At 50.5% G+C, this 22,179-nt stretch overlaps 2 protein-coding genes and 1 long non-coding RNA gene across 16 annotated transcripts in view; 1 reads left to right on the forward strand and 2 right to left on the reverse strand.

The window, feature by feature from the left end:
- VWA1 (von Willebrand factor A domain containing 1) overlaps window positions 1-4,965 on the reverse strand; it is a 24,002-nt gene extending 19,037 nt beyond the window's left edge. For 5 of the 13 annotated variants that reach the window (XM_050982552.1, XM_050982551.1, XM_050982555.1 and 2 more), the window contains exon 1: window positions 4,377-4,964. In XM_050982552.1, the coding sequence (XP_050838509.1) occupies window positions 4,377-4,638 (262 nt within the window). In that variant the 5' untranslated portion in view covers window positions 4,639-4,964. Of the gene's footprint in view, window positions 1-4,376 lie in introns of all 13 variants that reach the window. The other 8 variants (XM_050982550.1, XM_050982548.1, XM_050982547.1 and 5 more) reach the window with 4 other exon arrangements.
- LOC127060334 (uncharacterized) lies at window positions 2,557-10,666 on the forward strand. Its single transcript, XR_007779264.1, has 3 exons — window positions 2,557-4,224; window positions 6,700-6,795; window positions 10,553-10,666. It is a non-coding gene; the product is annotated as an uncharacterized LOC127060334 (long non-coding RNA).
- A 5,233-nt stretch (window positions 10,667-15,899) lies between these two features.
- Window positions 15,900-20,320, reverse strand: TMEM88B (transmembrane protein 88B). Of its 2 annotated transcripts, none has more exons than XM_009095687.4 (2): window positions 20,031-20,320; window positions 15,900-16,742 (listed from the first exon to the last, which is right to left on the reverse strand). In XM_009095687.4, the coding sequence occupies exons 1-2, from the start codon at window positions 20,298-20,300 to the stop codon at window positions 16,476-16,478; spliced, it is 537 nt and encodes a 178-aa protein (XP_009093935.1). In that variant the 5' UTR covers window positions 20,301-20,320; the 3' UTR covers window positions 15,900-16,475. The 2 variants fall into 2 exon arrangements, 1 of the variants encoding a protein (XP_009093935.1); XR_007779263.1 differs by lacking the exon at window positions 20,031-20,320 and adding an exon at window positions 19,833-19,980 and having other exon boundaries at window positions 16,682-16,742.
- Between the last annotated feature and the right edge of the window lie 1,859 nt (window positions 20,321-22,179).

Here is a 22,179-nt window from a genome sequence, read left to right on the forward strand (position 1 = left end):
ACAACGGGGTCATGTGCACAGGCACTGGGAGGGGAGCTGGGAATTCGCCCCAGGGAGCAGAAATCCCACTGCTGACACAGCTACCTGCGTGGGGAACAGCTGGGGAGCACCAGGGTGAAACCCCAAAAGGGCAAAGGGGAGTCACAGCCAAATCCTTTGGGTGAAACCCCAAAAAAACAAAGGTTTGGGGAGTCAGAGCTGTTTCTCTTTGGGTGGAACCCCAAAGGGCAAAGGGGAGTCAGAGCTGTGTCCTTTTGGGTGAAACCCCAAAAGAACAAAGGTTTGGGGAGTCCCAGCCATGTCCTTTGGGGTGAGACCCCAAAACACAAAGAGGAGTCAGAGCTGCGTCATTTGTGTGAAACCCCTGAAGGACAAAGGGGAGTCACAGCCAAATCCTTTTGGGTGAAACCCCAAAAACAAAGGTTTGGGGAGTCAGAGCTGTGTCCTTTTGGGTGAAACCCCAAAAGAACAAAGGTTTGGGGAGTCCCAGCCAAATCCTTTTGGGTGAAACCCCAAAAGGAAAAAGGGGAGTCACAGCTGTGTCCTTTTGGGGTGAAAACCCAAAAAACAAAGGTTTGGGGAGTCAAGCAGCTGGATGCTCCTTTTGGGTGAAACCCCAAAAAACAAAGGTTTGGGGGGTCCCAGCCATGTCCTTTTGTCTGCACCCTGCAGCTCTGGGGCACCATAACCCCATCCCTTAAATGCTGCTTTCCCCATTTCTCGTTGCTGTTAATTAGGGAGAGCCCCAGGCTGACCCACAGGGCTCTGCCTTGGTTAGCCAGAGCAGCAGCTGGAGGGCAGGGGGGTGTTTTGGAGCTGAAGGGACCCTCTGTGGGTCCAAAACAGCCTCTGAAGGCTTCTCCTTCATCCAAACCCCATCCCATCGCCAGCACTCACTCCTGCACCAGATGGAAGCAAATTCCTCCTGTTCAGCAGAAAGAATAAATTAAAAACAAATCAAGACAAAGGCTCTGCCCCCGTCAGGAGCGTGGCAAGGCTCACAAAGCAACCAGACACTGCAATCAGCCTCCCTGCAGGTCCAGGCTCTCAATTCCCTCATCCTTCCTCCCGCTCCTTGTCCTGCATCCAGCACAAACATGCCATCCGTGCCAGAGGTGGGGCTGGAGGTTCCTCGCCACCAAATCCCTGCTCACGCAAGCAGCTGCTGCTTTCAGGCACTTCCCTGGCCTCAGACGGCGTGGCCAGGTGCCAGAGGAGGAGTTCTCACTTTTCAGGGGGGAAAGGGACACCCATGAGGCTCCCCTGACTCCTGGAGGGTCAGGGCTGACTGAGGATGTGATCCCTGCGCTCTGCTGGAGCCTGGGCAGGGACAGGGACACAGCAGGGCCCTGCTGTCACCCCCTGCCTCAGCCTGGGTGGATGTCCCGGGCTCAGAAGTGTTTTGAAGGGCTGGATGTGGGAGCAAAAACGTCACCATGGAAACACAACGCTGCCTGCTGGCTTTTCCAGGAGGAGGAAAGCAGCTGGCCAGGCTTCCCCGCGATGCTGACAGGAGACATCCGCTGGAGGAGCTGCGGGCTGGGAGCTGAGCACAGCCTGATTCACACAGCCCCGGGGCTCTGGGGCTCCCTCCCAGCCAGCAGGGATCAGCTCCTGTCTGGGGTAACTGGCTCTGACATCCCACGGTTGTCTTCTCTCACCGCTGGTGTCGGAGCCCCGCGTGCTGAGGATTTGAAATTTTCTGTGTTTAAAGGCACAGACCCACAGGAGAGCCCTGAACTGAGCTGGGGATGTGGAGAAAGGTTCCAAAATGGAATTATAGCACTGGGATTGTGGGGGTGGAGTTGGTTAAAGTGTGTGATATCACAGGGTGGAAAACTTAAAGTTTGGGGTTTTAGAATATAGAAATAAATATGAAGCAAGATGGAGGTTTAGGGTGGAGACAGGTTGTTCTTTTTTACCTTCTTCCTTCTTCTCCATGGCTGAAGTGTTCCTGTGCCACCACAGCCCCGCTGGACAAGGCACCAGGAGCTGTGCCAGGCTGGGATGGGCATCTCCTGCCCACAGGGGGAGAGGCCAGAGGCAGCTCAGCCCAAACCCAGCTCAGCTCAGCCCAAACTCAGCTCAGCTCAGCCCAAACTCAGCTCAGCCCCAAAGCCAGCCCAGCTCAGCCCCAAAGCCAGCTCAGCTCAGCCCCAAAGCCAGCTCAGCTCAGCTCAGCCCCAAAGCCAGCCCAGCTCAGCCCCAAAGCCAGCTCAGCCCCAAAGCCAGCTCAGCTCAGCCCCAAAGCCAGCCCAGCTCAGCCCCAAAGCCAGCCCAGCTCAGCCCCAAAGCCAGCCCAGCTCAGCCCCAAAGCCAGCCCAGCTCAGCCCCAAAGCCAGCTCAGCTCAGCCCCAAAGCCAGCTCAGCTCAGCCCCAAAGCCAGCTCAGCTCAGCCCCAAAGCCAGCTCAGCTCAGCCCCAAAGCCAGCCCAGCCCGGCTCAGCCCCAAAGCCAGCCCGGCTCAGCCCCAAAGCCAGCCCGGCTCAGCCCCAAAGCCAGCCCGGCTCAGCCCCAAAGCCAGCCCGGCTCAGCCCCAAAGCCAGCCCGGCTCAGCCCCAAAGCCAGCTCGGCTCAGCCCCAAAGCCAGCTCGGCTCAGCCCCAAAGCCAGCTCGGCCCCAAAGGCAGCTTGGCTCAGCTCAGCCCCAAAGCCAGCCCAGCTCAATCCAAACCCAGCTCAGCCCAAACCCCCCCACAGCCTCTGGAGCAGGGCACAACCCCTCTGGAATGCCAGGGCTGGCTTTGTCACAGCCCCTGAAGGCCTGAGCATTGTTCAGAGCCCGGGCTGGGAAATGCCAGGGAAATGCCACGCGTTGGGAAAGTGCCACAGGCTCCAGGGTGGCAGGAGGGCAGGGCTGGGAGAGTGCCACAGGCTCCAGGGTGGCAGGAGGGCAGGGCTGGGACAGTGCCACAGGCTCCAGGGTGGCAGGAGGGCAGGGCTGGGACAGTGCCACAGGCTCCAGGGTGGCAGGAGGGCAGGGCTGGGACAGTGCCACAGGCTCCAGGGTGGCAGGAGGGCAGGGCTGGGACAGTGCCACAGGCTCCAGGGTGGCAGGAGGGCAGGACAATGGGAATTGCTGCTGCCGGGGTGGACTTGGAGAGTGGGGACAATGGCAGGAGCTGCAGCACTGTTCCTGCCTCAGTGGGACACTGAGGGACAAAATGCAGCCTGGGAGACAGGGACAGACCCCAGCAGGACACTGAGGGACAGAAGCCACCCTGGGACACTGAGGGACAGAGCCCAGCACCCTGTGAGGGATCTGAACCCAACTGGGACACTGAGGGATAAAATCCAGCCTGGGACACTGAGGGAGAGACCCCAGTGGGACATGGAGGGACAGACACGAGGTTCCCTCTGGTTTCCCAGTGCATTGCAGTTCCCAGGTGCCCTGAGAACCGACCAGAACCGTCCCTGCAGCTTCAGAACCAACCAGAACCGTCCCTGCAGCCACTGAGAACCAACCAGAACCGTCCCTGCAGCTTCAGAACCAACCAGAACCGTCCCTGCAGCCACTGAGAACCAACCAGAACCGTCCCTGCAGCTTCAGAACCAACCAGAACTGTCTCTGCTGTCTCAGAACCATTCCTGCAGCTTCAGAACCGACCAGAACCGTCCCTGCAGCCTCAGAACCTTCTCCCCACCAGGACAGACTGAACTGCAGCAGCTCAGCCACCGCTGAGGGGTGAGTCCTGCCCAGGAGTGGGAGATCATCCATCCATCCATGGATCGCTCCATCCGTCCATGGATCCATCCCTCCCTCCATGGATCCCTCCATCCCTCCATGGATCCCTCCATCCCTCCATGGATCCCTCCATGGATCCCTCCGTCCTTTCCCGGTGCCAGCTCTCCAGGCCTGCCCCGTTATCAGCTCCCCCCAGCAGCTCCCAGGAGGGAGGAATCGTTTGAAGCGATCGAATGTCAGCGATCAGCCCCGAGCGCAGCGTTAATCCCGCCTGGCTCCTCCCGGAGCCCTCGGTGGGCAGCGAGAGCTTTTCTAAACTCTGTAAATTTCTGGAACAATTTCCTCTAAAATTTTTTCCTCTAAAATCACTTTCTAAGCAGCAATTGCCGACAGATTTCTCGTGCACAAGCGCTTCTAAACACCCACAGCAGCTTGGCAGGCTCAGCTTTCATTCTGAGAAGGTTTTGGAGGCGAGCGGGAGGCAAGGACGGGGAAAAGCAGCGCAGGAACGCTTCGCCTTCCCGGCACTTACCTGGCTCAGGTGTGTCCTGTCCCGCAGCGAAATGCAGCCACGGGAAAAGGGCAAACAGCGCGGCAGGCTCGGCTTTTATTGTGAAAAGGGTTTGTGAGGAGAGCGAGAGGCAGGGCACGGGGTAAAGCAGAGCAGGAACGCTTCGCCTTCCCGGCACTCACCTGGCTCAGGTGTGTCCTGCCCCGCAGCGAACCGCAGCCACAGAAGAAGGGAGAACAGCACCTTGGCCAACATAGCAGAGCCTGGTCCTGCCCAAACTGCCTTAAATCCACCTGAGGGGGCCCAGCAAAGCCCGAGCTCGGTCATGGTCCGGCTGCCGAAGCCATCCTGCCGCTCCCCGCTCCGGGTTTCGTTGGGCTGCGCTGCCAGCTCTGGCTCCTGCAGGGAATTTTCCTTCCTCCCCCCCACTCCTTTTAAAGCCATAAATCCATCCTGACAGCCTGGGCTGGAGCAGAGGCAGCTCCTGCTGCTCGTCCTCCTCCTCCTCCTCCGCCGAGTGAAGCTCGCCCCAGGAGCGGGGGTTTAGTCCGTGTGCAGCTGGGCTGGGCTTGAAAAGGAAAATAAAATATCCCTGTAGATAAAACTTTGGCCCTGAGAGGGACTGGCAGCAGGCCAGTAACTGCAGGGGGGAAAAAAAGGGAAGAAGAGCTGCGAGGAATCCAAAGTTCTGCTGGTCTGGAATGAGCTGGGAGAAGGGAAAAGGCGTTTATAAAGGAAAGGAAAAGTGGGAATGGCTGGGGAGCTGCCCGGCCCTGCCCCGGGGATCGCGGCCAACCTGCGGGGAGGAGCGGGGCTGGGGCTGGGCACACCCGGGCTGGGCACACCCGGGCTGGGGCTGGGGCTGTGGCTGGGGACACCCGGGGCTGTGGCTGGGGACACCCGGGGCTGGGCACACCCGGGGCTGGGGCTGGGGACACCCGGGCTGGGGCTGGGGACACCTGGGGCTGGGGCTGGGGACACCCGGGGCTGGGGCTGGGCACACCCGAGCTGGGCACACCCGGGCTGGGCACACCCGGGCTGGGGACCCCCGGGGCTGGGGCTGGGCACACCCGAGCTGGGCACACTCGGGCTGGGCACACCCGGGCTGGGCCTGGGGCTGGGGACAGCCGGGCTGGGCACACCCGGGCTGGGCACACCCGGGCTGGGGCTGGGGACACCCGGGCTGGGGCTGGGGACACCCGGGCTGGGGCTGGGGACACCAGGACTGGGGACACCCGGGCTGGGGCTGGGGACACCCGGGACTGGGGACACCCGGGACTGGGGCTGGGGACACCCGGGCTGGGTCCCCTGAACTGGGGACACTCGGGCTGGGTCCCCTGAGTCCCCCCGGTGGGGAATTGAATCCACAGATTCAATTCCAGCTTTGCTGGAAGCTTCAGAGGGAGGAGAGGCTGATTGGGATCCCGAAATTCCTGAAACCTAAAAATCCCTCAATTCCTAAAAACCAGACATCCACCAGATCCCATCAAACCCCACCAAACCCCATCAGAGCCCATCAGATCCCATTAGATCCCACCAAATCCCACCAAATCCCATCAGATCCCATCAGATCCCACCAAGCCCCATCCCATCCTCCTCCTGCTCCCTCTCCAGACCCATCCAGAGCCCCTGGCTGGATCCATGGAGGTGATTTCCTTCCATTCCTCCCTTCCCAATTTTATCATTAAAATGATAATTTATATTAAATTTGTATCTACTGCCCCTCTCGGAGCTGCAGCCCCATTTCCAAAGGATGTGCTGGAAGCTTCAGGGGGAGGAGAGGCTGATCCAGATCCCAAAATTCCTAAAACCTAAAAATCCCTAAATTCCTAAAACCTAACCCAGACATCCACCAGATCCCACCAGATCCCATCAAATCCCATCAAAACCTTCACAATTAAAAGGCAAATATCACGTACAGATGTTAAGAGAAGCTTTATAGTTTTATAGATATGTTTTATAGATTTATATTTTTATAGATTTTTAGTGATGTGTTCTAGATTTATAGTTATGGTTTATACATTTATGGTTGTGTTTTATACATTTATGGTTGTGTTTTATAGATTTATAGTTATGTTTTATATCGATTTATAGTTGTGTTTTATACATTTATTGTGTTTTGTACATTTATAATTAGGTTTTACAGATTTTTAATTCATTTTAATTTTTAATTAATTTCTGCTCATTAATGAATTTCTGCTAATGAATTAATTTCTGCTCATTAATTTCTGCTAATTAATTAATTCCTGCTAATTAATTTCTGTTAATGAATGAATTTCTGCTCACTAATTCCTGCTAATTAATGAATTTCTGCTAATTAATGAATTTCTGCTAACTAATTTCTGTAAATTAATGAATTCCTGCTCATTAATTTCTGCTAATGAATGAATTCCTGCTGATGAATTCCTATTAATTAATGAATTTCTGCTGATTAATTCCAGGTAATGAATGAATTTCTGCTCATTAATTTCTGCTATTTAATTAATTTCTGCTGATGAATTCCAGGTAATGAATGAATTTCTGCTGATGAATTCCTGTTAATTAATGAATTTCTGCTGATGAATTCCTGCTCATTGATGAATTTCTGCTGATGAATTCCAGGTAATTAATGAGTCCCTGCTAATGAATCCCAGCTGAGCCGCCCTCCCTGCCCCAGGGCTGTCCCCGGCCCTGTCCCCGGCCCTGTCCCCGGCCCTGTCCCGGCTCTGTCCCCGGCTCTGTCCCCGCTCTGTCCCCCGCTCTGTCCCGGCTCTGTCCCCGCTCTGTCCCGGCTCTGTCCCCGCTCTGTCCCGGCTCTGTCCCGGCTCTGTCCCCGGCTCTGTCCCCGGCTCTGTCCCCGGCTCTGTCCCGGCTCTGTCCCCGCTCTGTCCCCGCTCTGTCCCGGCTCTGTCCCGGCTCTGTCCCCGGCTCTGTCCCCGCTCTGTCCCCGGCTCTGTCCCCGGCTCTGTCCCGGCTCTGTCCCCGCTCTGTCCCCGGCTCTGTCCCCGGCTCTGTCCCCCGCTCTGTCCCGGCTCTGTCCCGGCTCTGTCCCGGCCCTGTCCCCGGCTCTGTCCCCGCTCTGTCCCCGGCCCTGTCCCCGGCCCTGTCCCGGCTCTGTCCCGGCCGTGTCCCCGCTCTGTCCCCGCTCTGTCCCCGGCTCTGTCCCCGGCTCTGTCCCGGCTCTGTCCCCGCTCTGTCCCCGGCCCTGTCCCCGCTCTGTCCGGCTCTGTCCCCGGCTCTGTCCCCGCTCTGTCCCGCTCTGTCCCGGCTCTGTCCCGGCCGTGTCCCGGCCCTGTCCCGGCTCTGTCCCCGGCTCTGTCCCGGCTCTGTCCCCGCTCTGTCCCGGCTCTGTCCCGGCCCTGTCCCGGCCCTGTCCCGGCCCTGTCCCGGCCCTGTCCCCGCTCTGTCCCCGCTCTGTCCCCGGCTCTGTCCCCGCTCTGTCCCCGGCTCTGTCCCGCTCTGTCCCCGGCTCTGTCCCCGCTCTGTCCCCGGCTCTGTCCCGGCTCTGTCCCCGGCTCTGTCCCGGCTCTGTCCCCGCTCTGTCCCGGCTCTGTCCCGGCCCTGTCCCGGCCCTGTCCCGGCCCTGTCCCGGCCCTGTCCCCGCTCTGTCCCCGCTCTGTCCCCGGCCCTGTCCCGGCCCTGTCCCGGCTCTGTCCCGGCTCTGTCCCCGCTCTGTCCCCGCTCGGTCCCCGCGGGCCGGGCCCAGCCCGAGTCATCCCTTATTTTTGTTTGAGGGGACACAAACTACAGAAATAGAAACGTTTGCAGCCGCCTGGCCCAGGTTTCGGTTTCCCCGAGGATGAGCAGCGCTGCCAGCGGCTCCTCCTCCGTCACCGACGGGATTTGGAGTCATTAAAGAGATTTGTGTCATAGAGATTTTAAATTTATGTATTAAATCACATTAAAATTCATATTACTATTATAAAACTAGTCATTAAATAGCATTATAAATATGGTCAATAAATATATTTAACTATTATATATTATAATATAAATTATTAATAATACTATTATTATATTTATATCTTAATATATATGTTATATATTATGTATTAGGTATTATATGTGACATGTTCTACATTATATGTTACATGTAATGTAATATTTCAGCTCCAAAAATTTGGGGTCAGCTCCAAAATTTGGGTTAATTTCCAAAATTTGGGTTAATTTCCAAAAATTGGGTAAATTTCCAAAAATTTGGGGTCAGCTCCAAAATTGGATTCAGCTCCAAGAATCTGATTCAGCTCCAAAAATTGGGTTAATTTCCAAAATTTGGATTAAGCTCCAAAAATCGTGTTCAGCTCCAAAAATTTGGGTTCAGTTCCAAAAATCAGATGCAGCTCCAAAATTTGGGGTCAGCTCCGAAATTTGGGTTCAGTTCCAAAAATTGGATTCATCTCCAAAAATCAGATTCATCTCCAAAATTGGGGTCAGCTCCAAAATTGGGGTCAGCTCCAAAATTTGGGTTCAGCTCCAAATATTGGGTTAAGTTCCAAAAATCGGATTCATCTCCAAAAATTGAATTCATCTCCAAAATTTGGATTAAGCTCCAAAAATCAGATTCAGCTCCAAAATTTGGGTTAATCTCCAAAAATCAGATTCATCTCCAAAAATCAGATCAATCTCCAAAATTGGGGTCAGCTCCAAAAATCAGGGTCAGGTCCAAAAATTGGGGTCAGCCACAAAAATCAGATTCATCTCCAAAATTTGGGTTAATCTCCAAAAATCAGATTCATCTCCAAGAAATTGGCTTCAGCTCCAAAATTTGGGTTCAGCTCAAAAAATCGGGGTCAACTCCAAAAATCGGATTCAGCTCCGAAATTTGGTGTCAGCTCCAAAAATTGGGTTAATTTCCAAAAATTGGATTCATCTCAAAAAATCGGATTCAGCTCCAAAAATTTGGTTCAGTTCCAAAAATTGATCTCAGGTCCAAAAATTGGATAAAGCTCCAAAAATCAGATTAAGTTCCAAAATTTGGGTTCAGCTCCAAAATTTGGGTTAAGTTCCAAATATTGGGTTAAGTTCCAAATATTGGATTAATCTCCAAAAATTGAATTCATCTCCAAAATTTGGATTCATCTCCAAAAATCAGATTCAGCTCCAAAAATTTGGGTTCATCTCCAAAAATCAGACTTAGCTCCAAAATTTGGGGTCAGCTCCAAAAATTTGGTTCAGTTCCAAAAATTTGGGTTAATTTCCAAAAATTTGGGTTAATTTCCAAAAATTGGGGTCAGCTCCAAAAATCGGATTCAGGTCCAAGAATCGGGGTCAGCCCCAAAAATCGGATTAATCTCCAAAATCTGGGTTCAGCTCCACAAATTGGATTCATCTCCAAAAATTGGGTTCAGCTCCAAAATTTGGATTCAGCTCGAAAAATTGGGTTCAGTTCCAAAAATTGATCTCAGGTCCAAAAATTGGATAAAGTTCCAAAAATCGGATTCAGCTCCAAAATTTGGTGTCAGCTCCAAAAATTGAGTTAATTTCCAAAAATTGGGTTCAGTTCCAAAATCGATCTCATCCTCCAAAAATCAGGTTCAGCTCCAAAAATTTGGATTCAGTCTCCAAAATTGGGGTTCCAAAAATATTGGTCAGATGGGGTCAGCCCCACAAAAATTTGGGTTCAGTCCAAAATCGGATTCATCTCCAAAAATTGGGTTAATTTCCAAAATTGGATTCAGCTCGAAAAATTGGGTTCAGTTCCAAAAATTGATCTCAGGTCCAAAAATTGGATAAAGTTCCAAAAATCGGATTCAGCTCCAAAATTTGGTGTCAGCTCCAAAAATTGAGTTAATTTCCAAAAATTGGGTTCAGTTCCAAAAATCGGATTCATCTCCAAAAATCGTGTTCAGCTCCAAAATTTGGATTCAGCTCCAAAAATTGGGTCAGTTCCAAAATGGATTCATCCAAAAATTGATTCATCTCCAAAATTGGATTCAGCTCCAAAAATTGGTTCAGTTCCAAAAATGATTCATCCAAAAATGGATTCATTCCAAAAATCGATTCATCTCCAAAAATTGGATTCATCTCCAAAAATCAGATTCATCTCCAAAAATCGGATTCATCTCCAAAAATCAGATTCATCTCCAAAAATTGGATTCAGTTCCAAAAATTGGATTCAGTTCCAAAAATCAGATTCATCTCCAAAAATCGGATTCATCTCCAAAAATCGGATTCATCTCCAAAAATCAGATTCATCTCCAAAAATCAGATTCATCTCCAAAAATCAGATTCACCTCCAAAAATTGGATTTATCTCCAGCCTTGGCCTGGGTTCCGAGCAGCCCCAGGGGCCGCCCAGGGCCGGCTCGGTTTTCAGCCCGGCCCTTTCTTGCAGGGAATCATTTCCTCCGTTTCCCTTTGTCCTGTCTCCATCCTGGCAGGGGAGCCCCTGGGAAATCCAAATTTAGGAGAATCTCCTCAGCCGGAGCTTCCTGAGGAATTTCCCCCCACGTCAGGAGCTGCTCCCAGCCTCCCTCAGCACCTCTGATCTCCCACATCTCTGCATCTGGAAAAGAGGAAAAAAATCCCCAAAAACAACAATTTGGGGTGGGGTTTTTTTTTGGTTTATTTTATTGCTGTTTGGTTTGGGTTTTTTGGGTTTTGGGTTTTTTTTTTTCTGCATTTTTGGGAGGTTTTTGGGGTTTTTTTTTGGTTTTTTGTTTGGTTTTGGGGGGATTTCTTAGGGTTTTTTTTTGGGGGGTGGTTTTTTTTGGTTTATTTTATTGCTGTTTAGGGGCTGGTTTGGTTTGGGTTTTTTGGGTTTTGGGTTTTTTTTTTCTGGATTTTTGGGAGGTTTTTGGGGGAATTTTTTGGTTCTTTTGTTTGGTTTTGGGGTGATTTTTTAGGGTTTTTTTTTGGTGGTGGTTTTTTTTGTTTATTTTATTGCTGTTTAGGGGCTGGTTTGGTTTGGGGTTTTTTTGGGGGTTTTTTTTTGGTTTTTTTTTTCTGGATTTTTGGGAGTTTTTTGGGGGTTTTTTTTGTTTGTTTTTTGTTTGGTTTTGGGGGGATTTTTTTAGGGTTTTTTTTGGTGGGGTTTTGTTGGTTTGGGATTTTTTTGGTTTGGGTTTGGTTGGTTTGGTTTGGTTTCTTGGTGTTTTTTTCTTTGTGGTTTTTTTTTTTTGTTTTTTTTTTTTTTTTGTTTGTTTTCTTTTTTGTTTATTTGGGTTTTTGTGGGTTTTTACATGTACTTTTTGTTGTTAATTTTAATTTTGGTTTTAATTTTTTAGGTTTTTTTTCCTCTGCAGGGATGCAGAATTCAGCAGGAACCACCAGGTCTCTGTCAGGGCTTTAAAAAATCCTCTCCCAAATTCATTTCTCATTTTTCTTGGATGGACAAACAAGGCCAGGGCAGTGCAGGGCTCTCTGTCCTTCCTCCCACGCCAGCCTGGGCACAAGCTGCCACTCCAGAGAAAGAGATTTGTGCAAATCACAAATTCCAAACAATTCCCATCTCTTCTGGGGATAAAAGACTTTTGTTCCAGAGCTGGCTGCAGGAATTCCTAAATGGTGAAAGAACAGGCAGAGCACAAAAATCCCCCCCAAATCTGGGGCAGAAATGTCCCCTCTGCCCTTCCATGGTGGGTCAGGCTCTCTCTGCAAGATAAATTTGCTTTTTCAGCCCCAAATCATGACAGAAATGTCCCCTCTGCCCTTCCATGGTGGGTCAGGCTCTCTCTGTAAGATAAATTTGCTTTTTCAGCCCCAAATCACGACAGAAATGTCCCCTCTGCTCTTCCACATGGGGGTCAAGCTCTTTTTAGAACATAAATTTGCTTTTTCAGCCCCAAATCAGTGGCACTGTGTGGCAGAAATGCCCTCTCTGCTCTTCCACAGGTGTAGGAACATCTCAAATATACCCTGCTATCAAAAAATCCTGCAGGATCCCAAATCCTGAAATGTCCGAAATCCTGGAGGATCCCAAATCCTGGAGGATCCCAAATCTTGCATGGTCCCAGATCCTGGAGGACCCCAAATCCTGGAGGACCCCAAACCCTGGAGGATCCCAAACTCTGCATGGTCCCAAACCCTGCAGGATCCCAGATCCTGGTGGACCCCAAACCCTGTGGAACCCCAGATCCTGGAAGATCCCAAATCCTGGTGGACCCCAAATCCTGGTGGATCCCAAATCTTGCATGGTCCCAAACCCCGGAGGATCCCAAACCCCACAGGACCCCAAACCCTGCATGGTCCCAAACCCTGGAGGATCCCAGATCCTGGTGGACCCCAAACCCTGCAGGATCCCAAACCCTGTGGGAGTGGGATCCCAAACCCTGCAGGACCCCAAATCCTGGAGGATCTCAAATCCTGCAGAATCCCAAACCTTCCATGGTCCCAAACCCTGCGGGACCCCAAACCCTGGAAGATCCCAAACCCTGCAGGGTCCCAAACCCTGGAGGATCCCAGATCCTGGTGATCCCAAACTCTGCATGGTCCCAAACCCTGGAAGATTCCAGATCCTGGTGACCCCAAACCCCGCGGGACCCCAAACCCCGCAGGACCCCAAACCCCACAGGACCCCAAACCCTTTAAAGCCCCTTCTGCCCCACACTGCACCAGAGCGAGACACAGGAAGCGTCACAAAGCCCCAGACATTTGAATTTCTGCTGGTGAAGGTTCCAGACACGGGAGGAGCTCCAAGAGTGACCTCACGGAAACGTCTGCAGCCAGCAGAACCCTTGGCCAGCCCTTGCAGGGACTTTTCCAGGTCTCCAGGATGTTCCTGGGGATTTTCTGAGCAGCCCCATCCAGCAGGGCTGACAGGGAGGTGCTGCACCTCCGCCACTCTGCTGGGCTGCAGTTCCACCAGCCAGGGATTCATTTCCTCTCTCCTTCGAGGCTGGCCTGGGACAAAAAATTGAATTTTTTGGTCTCCTGTTTTCCCTTGAATCCTGATTTTGCTGTGGAGTGGCTCAGCACCAGCACGGCTTTGCTGCTTCTTGCTGGGAATGAGGGAATTTGGGGGTTGCAGGGTTTGTGCACCCAGAAATTTCCTGCAGCGGCTGCTAAATTTGTACACCCAGAAATTTCCTTCCAGCTGCTGCAGGGTTTGGACACCCAGAAATTCCCTGCAGGGGCTGCAGGGTTTGCACACCCAGAAATTTCCTGCAGCGGCTGCAGGGTTTGGACACCCAGAAATTTCCTGCAGCTGCTTCCAGGATTTGTGCACCCAGAAATTTCCTTCCAGCTGCCTTTTCCCAGCTCCCAGGGCACAACAAACCCTACCACTGCTGTCTCCATGAGACAACCCCAAAATCTCCCCAGAGGCTTTGCCTGCCACCTTGGGGTGGCCAAAATCCTTCTTGCAGGAGCAGCAAGAAGTTAAAGGACAAAAGGAAGCACCAAAAATCCCCGTGAACGAAGAGCCCCTCGTGCAGGAGCCGAGCAGCTGAGCTGAGTTCCACTCCCAGGAGCTCTGCAAGCCCAAGGAAATCTGATTTCCCAGGTGCTGACAGGGAAGGTGCAGCCCAGGTGGGCAGAGCCACGCCCAGGTATGAGAGCAAAGCAGAAAAATGAGAGTTATTCACACCCTGGGTGAGTTTCATTTTGAATTCTTTAAGCCAGAACCATCTTTCATTGCAGTTTTTTTTCCTTCTCCCTGCTCCCTCTGTTTCTGTGGGATGTGGAGAGTGGGCTCACGAACCAGCAGGAAATCAGGAGGCTGAATGAACCCTTTTCCCATCAACTGACCCCAAATTCCCTGGTGCTCTGAAGCACTGAGTGATTTCCTCTCTGTTTCATTCCCTGTGTTTTATTTTCCCCTGGATTTCGGAGTGTCTGCAGCCCAGCTGTGCTAGAAGGAATATCCCAAGCCAAGAGGTTTTTTCTGCCTCCACAGCAGCAGGTGAGGGGCAGCTGGTGCTCGGGAGAAAAGTGCTCTTTGTCACAACATCTGTCCCCAAAAGTGGCACAATCCCAGCCAGGGGCTGAGAGCTCAGAGGGCAAAGGGAGTGGGAGAGAGGGGAGCTGGCTCCAGGAAGAAATAGAGGCTCTCCCACAGCATGCTTTAAAGCAAACCATCTCAAATTAAATCCATCTCAAATTAAATCCATCTCAAATTAAATCCATCATCTCAAATTAAGATTATAACCCTCGTGGGTCCTGCTGCAGTGCATCTTTCCTGGTTCTGTTTCTCCACAGGGTCCAGTCTCATTTACAGACCTTGTTTCTGGTTCCATTTCTCCCTCAGCAGTGTCTGTCCCATCCCATGGCATTTGTGAATCAGCATTTCTTATCTCCAGGTTTGCACACTGGGTGAGCCTTCGGAGGGAGCACGGCCTCTGAGCCAGCAAATCCTTCCAGGCACCACTTTTTCATCAGTTTTTCACCAGTTTTCCACCAGTTTTCCACCAGTTTTCCACCAGTTTTTCACAGTTTTTCACCAGTTCTGCACCAGTTCTTCACCAACCCTTCACCAACCCTGCACCAGTTTTCCACCAGTTTTCCACCATTTCCCACCAGTTTCCCACCAGTTTCCCACCAGTTTCCCACCAGTTTCCCACCAGTTTCCCACCAGTTTTCCACCAGTTTCCCACCAGTTTTCCACCAGTTTTCCACCAGTTCTGCACCAGTTCTGCACCAGTTCTTCACCAACCCTTCACCAACCCTGCACCAGTTTTTCACCAGTTTTTCACCAGTTTTTCACCAGTTTTTCACCAGTTTTTCACCAGTTTTTCACCAGTTTTTCACCAGTTCTTCACCAACCCTTCACCAACCCTGCACCAGTTTTCCACCAGTTTTCCACCAGTTTTCCACCAGTTTTCCACCAGTTCTGCACCAGTTTTTCACCAACCCTCCACCAACCCTGCACCAGTTCTTCACCAGTTCTGCATCAACCCTTCACCAGTTCTTCACCAGTTCTTCACCAGTTTTTTACCAGTTCTTCACCAGTTTTTTGCCAGTTCTTCACCAGCCCTTCACCAACCCTGTACCAGCCCTGCACCAATTCTTCACCAACTCTTCCCCAGGAGCTGAGCCAAGGCTCAGGACATGGCTCTGCTCTGGTTCTGTTTCTCCAAAGTATCTCTGCAGGGAATTTAGGGTGACTCCAGCTTCACCTGGAGCTCCTGGGGATGTCCCTGCCCCTGCCAGGGCACCCTGGGCTGTCTGCTCTGCCGCCCCTGCAGGGAAATTCATTTCCCCTCTGTTATTGAAATACTCTGTGCAATGAAATGCCAACTGAAAAATACAATTTGGCTTTATTGGGGAGGCTGTAGCAAAAAGCTCTGGGTCTCTTTGCAGGGTTCATGACAATTCCTGCAGCCCTGCCAGGCTGAAGGATGTTTTCCTCTGAAAAGCAGTTGGGTTAAACAGCAGGTGAGCAAAAGGAGCAGCAGCTCATATCAAATATCTGTACCCAGTGAGCAGACACTGCCCTCAGGCAAAACCTTGTTATCCTCCAGCAGATCTCCCTGGTCTGGAACAGAACTTTCTTGTTTTTCTTCACTCTTGTCAGAAAATGTCATCTTGTTTTCCTCCTTTAATTTTTTTTTTTTTTTCCCCTCCAGTTCACTTCCCCCTGTATCCACCCCTGGTTATTCCTCTGGGTGATATCAGGGCAAATAGCAGGGAAAATCAATCAGAAAATTGATTAAAACCAAAAAAACATAAAAGAAGATCACCAGAAAGAGAACAAAAATTCCATTTTACCTCCCAGTGGAGAACAAGAGGTGGCTCTGCTGCAGCCAGGGCTTTGAGACAGAACAAACTCCTCCAGGAGGGGATTGGGCACAAACTTTATTTCTACAGAAAACTGGGAATGGCTCTAGAGGGGACAAACCCCGGGGACAGCAGGGAGTGATGAGCAGGAACAACACCAAAAACACCACCAAAAACAACAGCAGAGAGCAGTTGGGACAATGAATCTGCCCTGCCCACCCCACACCTGTCCCAAGCTGTGTTTCCACTCTGTTACAGATTTTTGGGATAAACCAGAGGGTGATTTGGAAGGATGAAGCTGCTCTGGGATTTTTGGGATAAAGCACAAGGTAAAGCTGCCCTGGGATTTTTGGGATGAAGCACAGGAGGATTTGGAAGGATGAAGCTGCCCTGGGATTTTTGGGATGAAGCACAGGAGGATTTGGGAGGATTAATCTGCCCTGCCCACCCCACACCTGTCCCACACTGTGTTTTCCCTCTCTTGCAGATTTTTGGGATTTTTAGGATGAAGCACAGGAGGATTTGGGAGGATGAAGCTGCCCTGGGATTTTTAGGATGAAGCACAAGGCGACCCGGCCGAGCAGCTCCCCAGGGAGGGCTGAGGATGGGGACAAGGCACAGGGAGGGGACACAGCTGGTGTTGCAGGGTCACACCCAGGCCTTGAGCTGGCTGCTGCAGCCCCTGGCACAGCACAGAGCCCCCTCCCCACGGTGGCACCAGCGGCCCCCCTTGTACAGGGCCAGGCTGTAGGGCTGGCAGCACACCAGCAGCTGCAGGCGCCGGGCCAGGCTGCAGTAAATGGCCATGGCCACCACCAGCAGAGGGGACATGATGACAAAGCCCAGGATGATGAGGGCAGAGGAGCTGTTGTCATCCAGGACGCTCTTGCAGTAGCTGGCAGAGGAGTGCAGCACCTGTGGGGAGAGAGAGGCACAGCCAGGGTCGGTACCTGGGGAAAGAGCTCCAAAAAGTCACCTCAGCACTGGGTACAGCTCCTGGAAGGTGGGGCTGGGCTGGGGCTCCTCTTTCTCCAGGAGCTGACAGAACCAGAGCACACAGCCTTAAGTTCCACCAAGGGAAATTCAGGTGGGATATTGGGAAGAAATTTTTTAATAGAAAGGTGATAAAGGTTTTTACAGAAAGGTGATAACGTGGCCTCAGCACTGGCTACACTCCTTGAAAGGTGGGGTTGGGTTGGGGTTCCTCTTTCTCCAGGAGCTGACACAACCAGAGCACACAGCCTTAAGTTCCACCAAGGAAATATAGGCTGGATATTGGGAAGAAATTTTTTAATAGAAAGGTGATAAAGGTTTTTACAGAAAGGTGATAAAGTCACCTCAGCACTGGGTACAGCTCTTGAAAGGTGGGGCTGGGCTGGGGCTCCTCTTTCTCCAGGAAATGACAGAACCAGAGCACACAGCCTTAAGTTCCACCAAGGGAAATTCAGGTGGGATATTGGGAAGAAGGTTTTTACAGAAAGGTGATAAAGGTTTTTACAGAAAGGTGATAAAGTGAACTTAGCACTCTCTGCACTCCTGAAAGGTGGGGTTGGGTTGGGGTTCCCCTTTCTCCAGGAGCTGACACAACCAGAGCACACAGCCTCAGCTGCACCCAGGGAAATTCAGGTGGGATATTGGGAAGAAATTTTTATAGAGGTGATAAGGTTTTTAGAAAGGTGATAAAGGTTTTTACAGAAAGGTGATAAAGTCACCTCAGCACTGGGTACAGCTCTTGAAAGGTGGGGCTGGGCTGGGGCTCCTCTTTCTCCAGGAAATGACAGAACCAGAGCACACAGCCTTAACTGCACCCAGGGAAATTCAGGTGGGATATTGGGAAGAAGGTTTTTACAGAAAGGGGATAAAGTTTTTTACAGAAAGGTGATAAAGTTCTGGAATGTTCTGCCCAGGGAGGTGGTGCAGTCCCCATCCCTGGTGTGTTTAACAAAGCCTGGATGTGGCACTGGGTGCCAGGGTTGGGTTGAGGGGTTGGGACTGGGTTGGACTCGATCTTGAAGGTCTCTTCCAACCTGGGGATTCTGAGAATTCGGTGAAATTAGGAAAATTTTGGGGATTCCCAGGAAGCAGAGAGTTGATGGAGTCACCATCCCTTTATATTTTATTTAAATAAAAAAATTAAAATACAGAAATCAGTCAGGTTCTGCAGCCAGATGCTGGCCATTGCATGGCTCTGCAGAGCCCTTTGTGCTCTCCTCTCTCTGCACTCTCATTTCTGCCTGAAAAACCTGCCAGGAAACACTCATCTTTATTAAATCATCCAAGAGCATCTGATAGGCACAAACCAAATCAAAAAAACCTCCTGGTGCTACATCAGTGTGTGTGGCACAACACTGGGAACAACAATAATAAATAAATAAAATAATATCTAGATAATTTTATAAAATATTGGTTGTATTATAAATTTTATATATTTTATTATATATATGTATTTTTTATATTTTATATAAATAAAAAGAAATATAAATTATATCTCTAACTATATAAATAAAATAAAAATGCAGAACTCAGGCTCTGCATTCCATGGCTCTGCAGAGCCCTTTGTGCTCTGCTCTCTGTGCACTCTCATTTCTGCCTGAAATGACCACTCACAAATCAAACCTCTCTGGGCCTGGCTGAGTGGTGTTTGGAGCTCTCTTTGCACAGAGCTGAGCTCAGCACTCATTCTGCACTCCCAATGCTGCAGGCATTCCCTGTGCCCCCTGACTTTATTCTCTTTTCCTTTCAGCAGTGAAAGGAACACTAAATCACGTTAAAAACCAGCAATAAATCCATCTGATGGAGCTGCAGTGCAGAAATCAGCCCCTGGCTGCTGGGGAGCCACTCAAAAGTCACAGCCCAGAGACAGGGGCTGCTCTGGTGGAGCCACAAGCCCTGGCTATGATTGCATTAAAGGAAAAGCTGAGTTTAAACATCTCCTCCCAGCTTCCAGCAGCTTCTGGTGCTCTCAAAATCATCCTGCATCTCCTCAGAGCCTCTGAGTGTCAGCTCGAGGTTTTCCAAGGTGAGGGCAGCTGGAAGGGGCAGTTCTGGGAGGGATTTTTCCCATTTTCAGTCCAGTTTGCAGGCCCTGTTTATGAGTTATGAAAAAGGCACATTGAGCTGGTCTAATGCCTGTGAGGAAAACTGGGAATTGCTTTTCACATCCACCCTCAGGGGATCCCAACAATGTTTAAAGGAATACACCAAGGAGGGATTGGTAAATATGGAAATTAAAGGAATGGTAAATATGGAAATGAAGGGATTGGTAAATAAGGAAATGCAGGGATTGGTAAATATGGAATGAAGGGATTGGTAAATATGGAAATGAAGGGATTGGTAAATAAGGAAATGAAGGGATTGGTAAATATGGAATGAAGGGATGGTAATTGGAATGAAGGGATTGGTAATATGGAATGAAGGGATTGGTAAATATGGAATGAAGGGATTGGTAAATAAGGAAATGAAGGGATTGGTAAATATGGAATGAAGGGATTGGTAAATAAGGAAATGAAGGGATTGGTAAATATGGAATGAAGGGATTGGTAAATATGGAAATGAAGGGATTGGTAAATATGGAATGAAGGGATTGGTAAATATGGAAATGAAGGGATTGGTAAATATGGAAATGAAGGGATTGGTAAATAAGGAATGAAGGGTTTGGTAAATAAGGAAATGATGCAATGCAGAGGGCAGCAAACAGAGCCTGGATGGACAAAGGAGGCTCATTTTTGGTGTGATGAATGCACAGAATGTTTGGAACAGCAATGTTAGACTGGCATGAGAAGGGGATTAGGTATTCTGTCAGATTTTACTAATCCTAATTAGGCAGATCCTAATGGATCTTAAACTTACTTCAGCAGAAAGCAGCAAACCCCAGCAGAGCCCAGGCAGGGCTGTGAGCTCAGGGTGGCAGCTGTCAGTGACAGAAATCCCAGGGAGGAGAGAAATAATTGTGAAATTAAAATGCAAACAGCAATTCCATCAGGACAGGGAGTGTGTTCACCTCACCTGGCACCTCTGCTTGGCACCTCCACGGGGACAAGACTCCAATTTCCCACAGTACCTGTCCTTGTCAGCCCAGACTCTTCACACAGGGAAAAATCCATGCCCAAAGCCAAAACCTGGGGAGTTCTGCCTGGCCTTTACAGGCACTGGGGCTCAGAGGAACCCTCAGGTGTGGCCCTGCCCTTGAGGAGTGGCACTTACCTGGGAGTGGCACTGGAAGCCAAAGTAAACCACCACGATGGTGGGAAGCAGCACGACGGTGAAGATCACAAACATCAGGAGCAGATTCAGGAGGAAGAGCAGGGAGTTCATGGTTCCTATCAGCAGGGTCCAGGCCAGGCAGCAGCAGGGGCTGCGGGGCTGCCCGGGCAGGAGCTGCTCATCCATGTGGTACGGGGGCAGCCCAGGGATCATCCGTGACTTTTCCCACTGCATTTCTGCTCCAGAGTCCTCAGCCTCCTGGCCAGGCATCCTTCAAGAAGATCCACCAACCCACACTCCTATCCAGAAATATTTCCTTGCTTTTGGTGGAACAGAGCTGGGAAGGAGCTGGCAAAGCTTCTTCTGTCTCCTCCACGTGTGGCCAGGAGCCCTCAGCCAGAGATCATCGTGGAGCAGCGAGGAAAGGTCTCCTTGGGCCCCCAGCACCTGCTCAGCACAGTTTGCCTCCTTCAGATACTTTTCAGGTCCCAGCCTCAGCCCCAAAGCAGATCTGCTGGAAGTTTGGCAGTAATTTTTATTTTGGTTCAGAATCCTGAGTCCTGCTGAATTTTGCTGTTGTTTTTCCCAGGATTATGATCCCAAGAGGTCCCAAAGGGTTGCCGTGGTAGCTGTGATGGGCTGCTCAGAGGGCTTTGGTATCCCCCTCCACCTTCAAGCTCAGCTGGGTGGTCAGGATGTCAGGTTTAGGTTCAGGATGTCAGGCTCAGGTGTTCAGGATGTCAGGTTTAGGTTCAGGATGTCAGGCTCAGGTGTTCAGGATGTCAGGTTTAGGTTCAGGATGTCAGGCTCAGGTGTTCAGGATGTCAGGCTCAGGTGCTCAGAATATCATGCTTAGATGTTCAGGATGTCAGGCTCAGATGCTCAGGATGTCAGGCTCAGGTGTTCAGCAGATCAGGCTTAGGTGCTCAGAATATCAGGTTTAGGTGCTCAGAATATCAGGTTTAGGCACCCACAGGCAGTTCCTTGTCTTCAAATCACCTTTCCATGCTCTTCACCCCGTAGCCAAGCAGATACTCCTGCCCAAGGCTCCTGCCAAGGTGAGCAGTGAGGATGATGAAGGGCAGGAGCTGTTTCCAGCCCCTGAGCTCTGTGCCCTCCCCGTGCAGCAGAGATGGGAGCAGTGTGTGCTGGTGTCACTGCTCTCAGCTGCCTGCAGCCACTCACACCCAGCTCTGGGCTCCCTTCTGAGCTCAGCTTTGCAAGGCTGCTGTGTTTACAGAACAGCCTCAGTGCTCTCTGTGCTGGCCAGTCCTTCACATCTGGCTCCCCACGCTCCAACCATCCATCCCCGGGTCATGATGGTCCCTCTCCAACTTTAATTATCCTGCCTCTGATTCATTTTCTAAAATTCCTCTCTAGATTAAAAAAAAAAAAAAACCCTTAGAGAAATTGATAATAATCACTGTATTCCTCAGAACTCATCTGGCCCCTGCAGTCATCTGTTATTGTGTGCAGAACATATTGATACTCTCATAGAGGAGGCACAGCAATTATCAATTATTTCATCTCCCTCATAAGATCAATATTATTTGAGAATTTCAGTGCCATCTCCGTGCCTGTGTAGCCTCCAAGATACAATGGCAGTAATAAGAGAGAGATATTAAAAACTACAGAGAGGAACAAGCTCTAAAGCAGAGAGCAGAGGGTGACAAGTCCATTTCCACCCTGTTCCTTCCCTGCACTCCAGGGCTGGATGGCTCCCAGGGGAGTTTGCAGGGCAGCAGCCTCCACTCAAGCTGAAAAATGTGAAATCTCAGATCTGTCCAGACATCCCAGGGGAAATAACTGCTGGATCCATCCTGTTTTCAAGGCTGCACGGGCCAGAGACAGTGGTAATAATAAAATCTGGAGCTGAGCAGGAAACCATAAATGTGACAAGTGGTAGGGAGCTCTGGGAGTCTCAGTGGTTTCTCTGCCTGTCTGAATTCTGGTTAGATTTAAAGACACAATATTTTTGAAGCTTGAAGTGGAAAAAAGGGAGGAGTCACACAAACAGAAAGAACCCAAAGTCAAAACTATAGGAAGAGAAATCAATTTTAGGCTTAAACTGTGGAAAGATTAACTCAGTGCTGGGCAGCTAAAAATCCTACAGCTGCTTTTACCATCTGCTGGTGATGGCACAGGGGTG

The sequence above is a fragment of the Serinus canaria genome, chromosome 21 (assembly GCF_022539315.1).
Source record: "Serinus canaria isolate serCan28SL12 chromosome 21, serCan2020, whole genome shotgun sequence".
NCBI lineage: Eukaryota > Metazoa > Chordata > Aves > Passeriformes > Fringillidae > Serinus > Serinus canaria.

Excerpts from the sequence above, each read along its gene's own strand:
- TMEM88B (XM_009095687.4), bottom strand. The coding sequence starts at position 20,300 with ATGCCTGGCCAGGAGGCTGAGGACTCTGGAGCAGAAATGCAGTGGGAA. Across the intron at positions 16,743-20,030 it reads GCTTCCAGTGCCACTCCCAG|GTGCTGCACTCCTCTGCCAG; the intron begins GTAAGTGCCACT and ends CTCTCCCCACAG.